Source organism: Penaeus monodon, chromosome 1, assembly GCF_015228065.2.
Source record: "Penaeus monodon isolate SGIC_2016 chromosome 1, NSTDA_Pmon_1, whole genome shotgun sequence".
Lineage (NCBI taxonomy): Eukaryota > Metazoa > Arthropoda > Malacostraca > Decapoda > Penaeidae > Penaeus > Penaeus monodon.
This window is the reverse complement of record NC_051386.1, coordinates 57,447,891-57,460,867: the sequence shown is the minus strand read 5'-3', so window position 1 is coordinate 57,460,867 and position 12,977 is coordinate 57,447,891. Positions and strand designations below refer to the sequence as shown.

At 41.8% G+C, this 12,977-nt stretch overlaps 1 protein-coding gene across 1 annotated transcript; it reads right to left on the bottom strand.

Annotated features, from left to right (window-relative positions):
• Positions 1-1,860: 1,860 nt before the first annotated feature.
• LOC119574716 lies at positions 1,861-12,192 on the bottom strand. The gene is made up of 14 exons (XM_037922120.1): positions 12,008-12,192; positions 11,612-11,750; positions 10,950-11,343; positions 8,864-8,994; positions 7,705-7,977; positions 7,107-7,235; positions 6,386-6,601; positions 5,960-6,152; positions 5,463-5,719; positions 4,930-5,052; positions 4,496-4,614; positions 4,113-4,242; positions 3,538-3,618; positions 1,861-3,035 (listed from the first exon to the last, which is right to left on the bottom strand). Exons 2-14 carry the CDS (start codon positions 11,729-11,731, stop codon positions 2,679-2,681), a joined length of 2,523 nt encoding a protein of 840 aa, XP_037778048.1. The 5' UTR covers positions 11,732-11,750; positions 12,008-12,192; the 3' UTR covers positions 1,861-2,678.
• Positions 12,193-12,977: the final 785 nt, after the last annotated feature.

Sequence of the window (12,977 nt, the reverse complement as noted above, 5' to 3'; positions counted from 1 at the left end):
TATATATATATATATATATAATATATATATATATATATATATATATATATTATATATTATATTATATATATATAGTTATATATATATATATATACATAATATATATATATATATATAATATATATATATATTATATATATATGTATATATATATATATATATATATATATATATATATGATGTATAGACATACAAACACTACACATGTCGACGAAACAGAATGAATAATTATAATATATATATATCTAAATAATGAATATTAATATAATCAGTATAAGAAGATAAATGAAGAGTAGATGAGAAGAGAAAACAAGAGAGAGAAAGAGAGAAGAGAGAGAGAAGAGAGAGAGACTGAGAGATGAGAGAAGAGATAGAGAGGAAGAGAGAGAGAGAAGAGAGAGAGAGGAGAGAGAGAGAGAGAGAGAGAGAGAGAGAGAGAGAGGAGAGGAGAGAGAGAGAGAGAGAGGAGAGAGAGAGAGAGAGAGAGAGAGAGGAGAGGAAGAGAGAGAGAGAGAGAGAGAGAAGAGAGAGAGAGAGAGAAGGAGGAGAGAGAGAGAGAGAGAGAGAGAGAGAGAGAGAGAGAGAGAGAGAGAGAAAGGGAAAAAGATAGAGGGACGGGCGGGGAACAATATACAAATCGAGCACCAACTTCGCTGCCCGACAGCCCACAGCGCCTAGAAATCGCCACCTAGAGCTGACAAACGGCTGACGGGATTGCTGACGACCAGGCAACAGGTCCGTCGAGTGCTGACTTGTGCTCGTTTCATGCTGACCCGATGGCCGACCTGTAGTGAGGCTGCCACGGGGCATTTATTACCTTATTGCTAAACTGTGTGACCTGAAGATGGGACCTATGGCTAGGTGGAAGGTTTCCGCGCGTCTAAGTGATGAGAAGAGTCGAAGGCACCTAAGGAGGCTATCAAGCTGGCGTCTGTACATCCTTACGCTACTTTATCAAAGAATTTATAAAAAGTTTCAAAAGGGTGGCTCTCTACTGCTCCTCGTTGCACCTCTTGGGAAATGAAAGAAGAGAGGGAATAAGAGCAACCAAGACATAGAAATACGTGCATTCTTTTATGAAAATGCACACACATACATGCATGCATGCACACACACACACACACATATATATATACATATATACATATATATATATATATATATATATATATATATATATATATATATATATACACATATATGCATGTATGTATGTTTACACCTTGTCTGATAACCTGTCGTGTAAACACTTCTTGTCGTGTCTGGCTCGTGTGCTCGGGGATTTTAAAGTATCACACTATCAGTATGTCAAGTTTTCTTAACTACCTAATCTCTGCAAAATATCATATGTAAATCTAAAAATCTATCAGAAGTCTTTATCATTATCTGCATGCATTGTGTTCAACATCTTCAATAACATTATATCATTATCAGTATCAGAATGACTCAATAAATGAACAACTGTTTCATAGCCAGTTTTAAGATGCTACATGTGTCATTACGTAAATCACTGCGTTATCATTGCTTTGGACATCAGTATCTGTAACAAAACTGTCAACAAAACCATTAATAATACTTATAAATATGATCGTTTACGATATTGATATATAATTCTGATAGTAACAGTAGTAGTAGTAGTAGTAAAAGTAGTAGAAGTAGAAGTAGAAGTAGAAGTAGTAGTAGTAGTAATAGTAGTAGTAGCAGCAGCAGTAGCAGTAGTAGTAATAACAGCAGTAAAAATAGTAATAGTAGTAGTAATAATAGTATTAGTAGTCGTAATATAATTATGATAATAATAATAATAATAATAATAATACTAACAACAATAATAATGATGAAGATAATAATGATAATAATAATAATAATAACAATAAATAACAATAATACTCTTGTTCTTATACCAGTATTGCTATCTCGCCCGGAGAAACTACAGGTTGCAGAGCATTCCTCAAAGCTTATTAGAATATTTACGAATTATTATTAATTACGCGATAAGGGGAAATCTTAAAGCTTTGTTTCCTAAAAAATGTCCTGAGCATAGCAATTGCAGATTATCGAAATATTAGAGGAATACTTCCATGCACGTAGCAAACTCGATCACATATTTTAAATAGTCTTTGTGGCTCTTGATAAATGACACCTTTTACTCTCTTCTTCACTTGTCATTTCTTTCATTGGTCACTGGTAACTGAATTCCCTGGGTCTTCAGTGCAACTTGGTATCACTGGTTCATCTAACTGATATCGATCCCAAGTTGGAATAATCTTAGGTAGATTTGGCGATATTTGATTAAATCAATTTCATACGATTCCATGCAAAACATGTCCCATCTTAGGTTCTAATATTGCATTTTGTTGAACCTGAGCTATCATGTCACTAACAGTAAAATAAAGAAGAATTCAATGCCAAACATCCCTGCAAAGTACCGTATTCTCAGAAAACGCCCATGACTTACATGTCATCTTTACAGATCACTGAGGGTCCACTACTTCTACGAGGCATAGCAACAAGCATACCGTCTCTAAACCATAGGAAAGAAGAGCATTTCGTGAAAAAATAGAACGCTTTGACTATTCCATCTGTATCGAAATCTCTTGTGTCTACGCTTAGGAAATTTGTCTCTTAGATTCGACCTCCATTTTGACACTGGATTGGAGGGAAGACAGTGCTAGGCCTTACTACATGATGCAGCACAGGCGCTGACCGCCCCTGTGCTCGCGGGGAAGCTGGCCAGCCTGGCGGGGGAGCGGCCAGTGGAAGTTGCTTCCGGGGGACGTCGGGAAGTGGGCGGGGTATGGCCACGCAGGGCCGCCCATATCATGCCCGTGGGAGTAAGGGGCGGGGCGCGATGGCGAATAAGGGGCTCTGTGCCCGTTGCTGAAACCCATGTACTGGTGGTGATGGTAATGGTGGTGATGGTGGTGGTGGTGAGGGTGCTGACTCTGGTGGTGGTGGAAGCGCTCTCTTCTCTGGTTCTCCAGGTGAGACCTGAGGACGTCCGGGTCCCACGGGTCCAGGTCAGGGGGCGTGTGGATCTGCAAGTGGTGGACAATCGGTAAGATTATAACACCTTCAGGTAAAACATGCATGTCAAAACGAACAGATGTCATAAGATGAATGATGTTTTTTGTTTTGTTTTGTTTTTCTTGTAGAAGCTATTATACGTGTTACATGTGAACAATATAACCAATTTTGTGAAAATATCTCACAGTATTGACGTCAGCCATGTTTCTCCATCTTTCCAATATACTATACACGTATCCAAGACATTGTATTCACAAAATGAAAAGCAATATTTCTTGTCATTCTTGATATGTTTGAAAAGTATGTTTACTCATAGCCTCATAAAACAGAATCATAAAATGTTGTTCAGCATGCACAGAACAAATTAAATGACGAGATAATGCCATAACGCATTCATAAAGAAACATAAACATTGATAAAAAGGATCGAATCGAACCCTCCAACCGAATCCTTGTCGAGAAGGATCGTCATAAAGAATCTGTTACGGTCGAGAGTCCTGCGAAATCTCCCTACCTTATTCTTTATGTTCTCCAGGAGGCTACAGAGAGCGGGGCTCCCACGGGCGTCCCGGAAATCTAGTGGTTCTCGACCCTCCTGCAGAGCGATGTATTAGTTAGTTTCGTATCGTGCCATGAATCGTATACCAAGCCACAGGAACGGAAACATAAAAGTCGATTATATAATTTGTTTCAAACGTACCGGTATTCTAAGAATCTCCCGTATGTTTTATGTATATTGGCAATGTATCAGTAAACATTTATCTATTTATTGCCAAGTAATATGATCAGGTAATACCATATTATTAATGCTTTTTTCAAATGTACTGATACAACTCTCAAAAGAATGCCACAGGAGGGCGTTAAGTGTGAATATACAAGTATGCCTTTTCGTTATCTGAACGCATCACTAAATGGGATCATAACAATTACAGCTTGTTAAATTATAGGCACAAGAAACACAAATTAGCCTTTAGTCAACAGAATACCCATAAAAAAACATTTCTATACATTCAGCCATGAGTTAACATAAAAAAAAACTTTGATCTCTTAGCCCATTACCCAAGATAAGGAAAGATAAGGCAGACGCACCATATCCAGCGAATGTTCGGAGGAGCCCAAATCTAGCAGGGAAGCTTTGATAGCAGTGTCGTCGAGGAGACCGGAGGCGTAGTGCAGGGGCGTCCGTCTCCACTGATCTCGCACATCATCGGGACAGAACCTTGGTGTGAAAGACGTTAAAATAAGAACATGCAAAACGAGATGAATCGATAGGGTATTTTGTTTTCTCTAAGAATACTGTTGGATATTTTCCCCCCAAAAGAGATCGAGTTTAGAGGTTTAAAAAAAGTCGATAAGAAAGTGACAGAACCGAGAGACAAATTTCGAAAAACAAAATAGAACAGAAGCATTTCACTGTATCACATCTGTCTTTCTCAAAAGGATCGCCTAGTTATCAATGCCATGGCAATAACCTGGGAGTGACGTGGTTGTCGTGAGCTGCAGGATGATCCATTGGGGCTCGTAATATGAGGTTGACGATCTGCTCTCGCCCGTGCAGGACAGCCCAGTGAAGGAGGGGCATTCCATCTCCCTGAAAGGTTACGTGGAACTACAAACCTCGGCACGGAAAAACGGACTCTATATATTTTCTTGGAAAAAATTCGGAAGCTCGTATATTATTAATGTGTCTTTTTCTTAGATGTCTACCTCTCTATCTCTCTCTCTCTCTCTCTCTCTCTCTCTCTCTCTCTCTCTCCCTTCCCTTTTTCCTCCCTCTCCCTCTTCTTTTCCCTTTCCTCCTCCCTCCTTCTCCCTCTTCTTCTCCCCCTCTTTCTCTTTCTCCCCTTTCCTCTCCCTCTCTCCTTCCAATTATTCCCTCTCAGTGTTCCAAGATAACCGTACTTACCGCGAGTCTCCCTTGCCATAGGAGATCGACTAGGTGAAAGATGTCACTCTCAAAGTACAGTAACTGCTGCACTTTTGCCGTCTCGCCGTCTTCCACTGCCCGGAACATCTGCTGCAGGACACCCTGTAATTAAGGAGGTTGATAATTCGATAGTGGACATATATATCAAACGGTTTACTTTTATAAGACTTGACGACTTGGAATATCGAGTTCTGGATTACATAACAAAGAATCATCTGGTTTCCCTTGATTTTAGTAGATGCTGACGATAAAGAAACCCAAAGTTCCATAAAACTGATTTTAGCATATGGCTGTACTCTCTAATGTAAATAAAGGACGCATATTCAAAATTACGAGCGCAAATCAATTCTCTTCAGTAATAGTTCATCTAAATCCATAACAAGGACCTGCAGAACCACTCGCATGATAACTGCTACCCTAAATAATCAACTATTCACACATGTATTACCGTGAGCCTCTAACCTTCGACAGAAACTTAAGGGAAGAAAACATCTCGAAGTTTGCGCATGTACCTGACATCTCCTGTATTCCTGCAAGAACAGCCCGACGTCCTGATCCAGACTCTCGTGGGCGTCCGCCACCACCTCCAGGCGATCGAATCCTCTGAGAGCAAGGAGGTCGCGCCGTTTGGGGTAGAGGTCGGGTCGGGTGAGCCACAGAGCCACGAAGGTGTCCATGAGAGCCACGAGATCCTGACGACCGTTCTGGAGTGCCACGTCTACGACCGTTAAGCCCTCGGGGTCACGCTCGCAGAGAAGGGCGGGGCCACCTACAACGTTTATTAGTAGAGCATGAGTTCTTCATCGGTGAGACTTGCATTTTAAGTGACTATAACGACTTTGCAATTCAGCCATATATGAGGGGGTTTTCAAGGTGCAACAATATTTAAGGGTAATGAGTACTTCTACATTTCATATCACAATAAACAATGGGCATAAATCCAGTACATCAGACTCGAGTTGCTCGTCTCAAAGGACTATATCATTGCGAGGATCTAAGAATAACCCACCAACTTTGAGTATGGCCTCAATGGCATCCCTGTGGACACCATTTTCCACCGCCACCCGTAGCACGTTCTTGCCCCGGTTCCAGACTCTCTCCAGCAGGCGGGCCTCCCTTGAGGTCGCGTCTGGAAGGAGGCTCTTGATTACCTCGGGGTCCATCCAAGGTTCTAAGGCTGTAAAGACGACTGGTACATCTACCTGCAATGAGGTAGTTGGGAAAGAAACGAGAGAAACTAAATTTGTGTTAAAAAGGGTAAACAAGTATATACGAGCTTTTATATTATAGTTCTCCTAGTTATTTCCTCTCACTACACTGTAAATCTTTCCCATGGCATCAACGCAAGGATCACGGAGACGGAGACACACACACACACACACACACACACAGTACACCCCAGTCCAACGAAAACGCCCCACGCCAAGAGTTGTACCATCGAGTCATCCAGAATGTGGGTGTAGAGGGAAGCGCCGTGGGAGCGAAGGAGGTGGATGAGGCGATGCTGCCCTCCCCGGATGAGGAAGAAGAGGAGGGGGGCGCCGCGCTCACTCAGTTTCCGGATGTCAATGTTGATTTTTTTCCTGGCGGGAGAATCTAGCAGTTCACGCACCGCCTCCATGTCCCCGGCGAGGGCGTGGTGCACCAGACACTGAGTGGTGATTTTTTTCATTGGTAGAAGTATGCATGACTTATCATATATAAATGTAAAGGGTATAATTATGTGATCTACTATATATTATGTAAGGGATATAGTCTGCTAAATATACTAATAATGGGTATAATTCTGCAGGCTACCCTATATATACATAATGGGCAATTCTGTAGTCTACCACATACAATGTAAAAGACATAGTTCTGCAGTCTATCATATATAATGTACAGGATATAGGTCTGAAGTATACCGTATATATATATATATATATATAAATATATATATATATATATAATATATATATATATAATATATATATATATATATATATATATGGATATAGTGTTGCAGTCTCCTATATATAATATAACGGATATAATTCTGCAGTCTAACATATATCACATAAATGGCACAGTTCTACAACCTGTCATATATAAACCAATGAATGAAAATCTACCTTCTAATACCGATAACACAAGCGACCAGAACAAAGCATCCTCACCATAGAGGGATGGATGCTGAGGAGCAGGGAGATGATAGCCTCGTTACCCGTGCCCACCGCGAGCTCCCTCAAGGTCAAGCCTCCGCGGGTCAGGTCAACGCGGCACCACGAGTTGATCAGCTGACGCACCTGACGATGACCGGGAGGCAATGTTGAGGGTTGTGATTGTGATAATTTGTTTAATGGGGGAATAAGAAGTGTATAAAAAGGGTTTGATTATAATGCAAAACAAGTTATTTGGAAAAAAAAACAGTATATGCTTATTTATATACATATATGTATATATTTATGCATGTATATCCGCGAATGTGTATAAACTACGGAAGAGAATACAGTCAGGCAAAAGCACTGCCAAACAACCTCTAAATAAAAAGAGGCTTTAAAATGATGATGATGATGATGATGATGATGATGATGATGATAATTATAATAACAATAATAATAATAATAATAATTAATAATAATAATTATTATTTATAACAATAAAGATATTAAGGATGATGATAATATCATCAATAACAACAACAATAATAAAATACAATGACCGATAACAACGTTCCCCGCCTGCCCCGGCCCCTCCCGGCGCGCCCACACCCACCTTGCTGATGTCCTGCGAGGCGACGGCGCGCCACAGCCCCGGCCAGTAGAACCTGAAGACCCTCCACACCGCCCCAGCAGGACCCAGCGGAGGTCGTCGAGGGTCGTCCTCCAGCGAGTCGGAACTGCCGCTCGGGGGGTACTCGAGGGGGTCGTGGACGGAAGCGGCGAAGCTGGGGTCGTGCTCGTACGGGTCGCCCTCCTGCTCGTAGTCGTCCTCGCGGGGGTCGCCGGCCGGGCTCTCGGCCTCGCCCGGCTGGCCGTTCTGGTTGATCTGCGGGAGGGAGAGGCCCGGTTCTCCTCGCGCTCGTCCTCTGCCCTCGCTCCGCACACACACACACACACATAAACTGTGTGTGAGTATGCGCGCGCGTGTGTGTGTGTGTAGGTGTGTATGTATGTAGGTGTATATGTGCATGTGTGTATGTGTGTGTGTGTGTGTGTGTGTGTGTGTGTGTGTGTGTGTGTGTGTGTGTGTGTGTGTGTGTGTGTGTGTGTGTGTGTGTGTGTGTGTGTGTGTGTGTTCTTGATTGACAAATAAGGTCTTCAGCTGTATTACGACGCTACTAGTAGAGAAAGATATATGTTGGAATATGCTTTCAGTAGTATATATCATACTTTCCAAAAGTTCTTCAAGTGCCTTTTTATCCTTCTACCTGGACTTTATTTATCAAACAACGAACGTGTGCATAGCTGTATATGTAAGTGATTTAAATTGATATGCATGTTTCTCGATATATTTTTTTACACTGCATTTGCTATTAACTTTGCCACTAGTTACCACACTCGTTATCATTACGGTTATTATCATTAGCATTAATATTGTTATCGTTGGAGTTAAAAGTACTTCTCAGATATTCATATAAATGCAAAAAACACTAATCTCTCCCCTCCTCCCCTTCCCGATGCCTCACTTTCTTATTTCTCTTTCCTCTCCCATCCTTAACCCCCTCCCCTTCTTACCCTCTTCCCTCTCCTCCTGACCTTCTTACCCCCTCCCTCTCTCCTCTCTCAATCTTATCTTCTCCCTCTCTCCTCTCCCCTTCTTAGCTCCCCTCCCTCCTCCTCCTTCCCTTCTTAAACCCTTTCTTCTCCCCCCCTCCCTTCTTAACCCTTGCCCCCCTCCTTTCTCCCCCCCCCAGATCCTAACCCCTCTTGACCTGGTTCAGCCTCTTCTCCTTGACCTCCGCCCGCGCCATCATCTCCACTTCATCCCAGAGAGCGAGGCCATCGTGGGCGGCATACAGGTCGGCGCCGCACTGCAACAGCACGTCGCACACAGCCGCGTCGCCTGGGGTGGGGGTGAGGGAGAGGGGGAGGGGAATGAGTGCTGAGTTTAGAGGGAAATAAGTACTGATTTTTTTTTTTTTTTTTTGGGGGGGTGAACGCTGATTTTGGGGGGGGGGGGAGATGAGTTGGGGAGAAATGAGAGCTAATTTCGTGGGAAATAAGTGCTGACTTTGTGAGAAGAGTGCTGATAATGGGGAGAAATGAGGTCTGATTTTTTGGGATATGTGCTGATTTTTGAGAAACTTAGTCCTCATTTTTGGGGAAATGATTTGGCGAATAGATTAGATGAGGGTTGAATTAATAAAAAAAAATATTAGAGATTAGTAATGGTTTCGGGGGGAACTGATCTAGCGAACGGATTAGGAAATGAATGTTGGACTAGTAAAGAGATTAGGAATTAGTGCCGATTTTGGGATAATATTCGCAAACAGATTAGCAAAGACGTAATGTTCAGCTAAGAATTGGCTGTAGCTGACTGCTGATTTTGGGAGTTGAACTAAAAAAGAGAGATTAGTGAATGAGAAACGGGTTTGTGAATTGATAAAACAGATGAGCAGATGTTTTTTTTTTTTTTAGATTAACTAATAAACAGATAAAATAATGAACACTGACTTTAGGATTCATCTAGTATACAGATTAACCAAAGAGTGTTAATCTTAGTGGTTCAACTAGCAAATATATAAGGAAATGGGCACTGACGTTGAGGGAATAGGCTAGTTAATAGACTAATCTTGGGAATTTGATTAATAACCCATTGCCGACGGGTGGCATGTACGTACATGCCATGGCATGGCGGGACCATCTGCCGGGGGCACGTACGCACATGCCATAGAGTATGCATGGACATGCCATGAGTTTTTTTTTTGTTACAATCACGGCAAAAGATTATTTTTTTGCCAGTGAAAGTGTGATTAAGTCGGTTCTAAAACTTTCTCATTTTTACCATGCAACAAACAAAAAAAATGCAACAAACCGACAATTTCAACTCTATGATGCCACACACTGCTATTTTATTCGGACTATAGACCGAATAATGATCAACTATGGAGTCTATATAACAACAAAAATACCCTTCAGTCTCGATTTATCAGGACGTTTGGCAAGTAGAGACTGTAAAAAATAATGAAAATTGAAAATACAACATATCTTCGTAGTATTACGAAGAAACAGCATGGGATGCTGGTATTTGGCATGAGTGGTCGCGCATGCTCGGGCGACGATATAAGCCCCCGGCAGCGAGGCCCGGGCCACTATGAATGCTACCCGTCAATTAAGGAATGACGCTGATTTTGGAGGTTAAGTTAGTAACGAAATGAATTTCGGTATCATACTAGTAATTTAGATTAGGGAAAAGTGCGGACTTTGAATTGTGATCTAGAAGGTAATCTAGGAAGTAATGCGAATATTTAAAAATAGTGTTGTTTTTTGTAGTAAATAACAGAAAGTTATTTAATATATAAGTGCTGATTTAGAGGAATAGGCTTGTTAATGACCAATGAGAAATGCTGAATTTGATATAGAAACCGTTGTATGAATAAAAAAATACGGCTAATAAACTATTCCTAAAATAAGTATTGTTTTTTGAAAGAAAAAGAAACTAATATATAACTAGTAATTACCACAGATCTCAGGGAACAAACTAGAAATGAGTGATGAATTAAAGGATAAGGAAAAAGTGGCAACCGTAAAGGGCAAACTAAAGTGAGACTTATTACATCATGTGAAGTCAATAATCCATTCAGATGAGGAAATATATATTGACGTTAATCTATAAAAAAATATCCTGTGTACTTGAAGATGAAAAACAGCAAATTTTCTTTGAAAACTAAAGAACAAATTAAGATACAACGTTAATGAGGAAATTAAGAAACTATTCATGAGTAAATATATAACTAACAGCAATCATTGAAATATAAATACAAAACTATATAGAAGTGTATATGTGAGATAACTAACCTCTCCTAGCAGCATAATGGAGGGGAGTGAGGCCAGAAGCGTCCCGCCCATTCACATCCACGCCCGCGTCACACAACATATACACGATAGCCATGCGGGCGCGATGGTGCCTCTCGAGTGATGGGTCGCATGCCCACGCCCATGACCAAGGCGGGTGAGTGGGGGCTCTCCCGTTGTCTGTAGTTTGTAGAGCATTTTGTCTTGTATTATATATCACGGAATTATAAGTTGCCAGTATATGTTCGCTTTGCAACGGCGCTCTCACGTCGCAGCTCGGCGAATTGATGAGTCTCCCCTTCGAGCCGTCTGCGTCGACCACGTTTTCCTTCATGCACTCGCAGTTCATAAAGTCGTCACCCGATTTGGCGAGCACGTGCAGGGGAGACCAGCCGTCCTGCAAATGGGCAAAATGCACAGTTAGACTTACTTCTCTCCATTGCAAGGGTCTCAATATAGAGTGGAAATTATCATTTACTGAAGCTTGTATTATCTATTTCTCAAAATCGATGGTATGGTTCCCGAGGTCATATTCCTTTGGAGAAAAGCTATTTTGGTTAGAGGTTTCATTATAAACAATGGTAAACAAATATACAATGCAAATGTAGGTGACACCGTTCATCTTCCGATTCTAAACGATAGCTTTGGACGCCCTAAACACCCACCTTATCGCAGGACGGGCGGTCCTTGATAGCGTGGCCATGGTGGTCCAAGAGTCGCCTCACGCCCGCTGGATCTGTGTTCACAATGGCGGTCTGCAGATCGCTGATCACCGAGGCGTTCATTTCCTCTCACACCACGCTTCTGTCGACGAATTTATTGTCGCAGAGTGTTACGAACGGCAGATAAACGTAAGGTTTACAGATTTTGAGCAACCACTTTGAATTTGAACCTGGAGAGACGTTCAACCCTTCACTTTTGTCTACTTCTTGAGCATAGCTATGCAGCATCCTCAGTTCTAGAGAGTTTGTCACGAGTAGGGAAAACCAGAGACAACATAGTTAGAATGAAACCCCCCAAATACCATATCAAAACACCTGGACACGCCAGGTAAGACTCACCTTTAAGCGGCGAGACAGAGCCTTCTCAGATTCATCTTGGTGTTCGTTGGAGGTCCGTCAGATCCCCGGCCGGCGGAGAGGAGCAGCGCCAGGTGTGCTTTGCGAGGCGTTGCTACACGTGCCTCAAGAGCCCATCATGTAGTTTGACTTTGGTGTGAGGCAATGTTTACGATGGACTGCGAGAGCCATCTAGGGGCGGACACTGGGCTGAGTTCGGGCCTTCCTCGGGGTGCCAGAGGGAGCCAATCAATACCTTCTGGAGGAAGGAGTGCCGGGTTTTCATTGGTCGAACCTCCGTTTTCTGTAGCATCATCAGGGGGTAGCGGAACCGGTGTTGATCAATAGATTCTCGATGTTGGGATGTTATTCCTAACCAGCGGGGATTCTTATATGCTAACGGTGGATGGGGGGTCGGAACATCTTGAATAAATATGACTCAGAAAACGGAAAATTGACGCCGAAATTCACGCTAAGTAAAACAGAAGAAGGCAGTAGGGAGGTTTGAGAGCTCACCACGCGGAACCTTGGGGCTCGAGTCTCGGCCAGCTCAGCGCCATATAACTCCTGAATCAATACAGAATAGTGAATAGAATGGTTTCGGCCTTTCTCGTAAGATGACGCAGGAATGAGGGGATGCATTGAAACGATGATGAGACATACACGCCAAACATGCAGGTTCACGGCTGATTAGCCACATATCAAGAAAAGCACATTTAAAACCATTGATGAAGGACTATGATTTTTCTAAGAAGAATCAAAATAACATATAAAGAGGTTTCAAGTCATGTGTTAGATCATAATTTTAAAAATATTTATCTATTCGACCTGAGAACATAGAACATATCATCACTTCGGGTTAGCTGTTTGTACAACGCATTTTGCACAGGAAAAGTTGCAAGAATAATATTAGCGAACATGAACGAAATTGCAACATTGATACTTAGTGCATTAAACAATATTTTTTTTTTGA

What these genes read in the sequence shown, in the direction of transcription:
- LOC119574716 (XM_037922120.1), bottom strand. Translation starts at nt 11,731, where the DNA reads ATGAACGCCTCGGTGATCAGCGATCTGCAGACCGCCATTGTGAACACA. An exon ending in CCTCGCAGGACATCAGCAAG is followed by an intron (nt 7,236 to 7,704) that starts GTGGGTGTGGGC and finishes GGTCATCGTCAG; the next exon opens with GTGCGTCAGCTGATCAACTC. An exon ending in TCAGCATCCATCCCTCTATG is followed by an intron (nt 6,602 to 7,106) that starts GTGAGGATGCTT and finishes ATCACCACTCAG; the next exon opens with TGTCTGGTGCACCACGCCCT.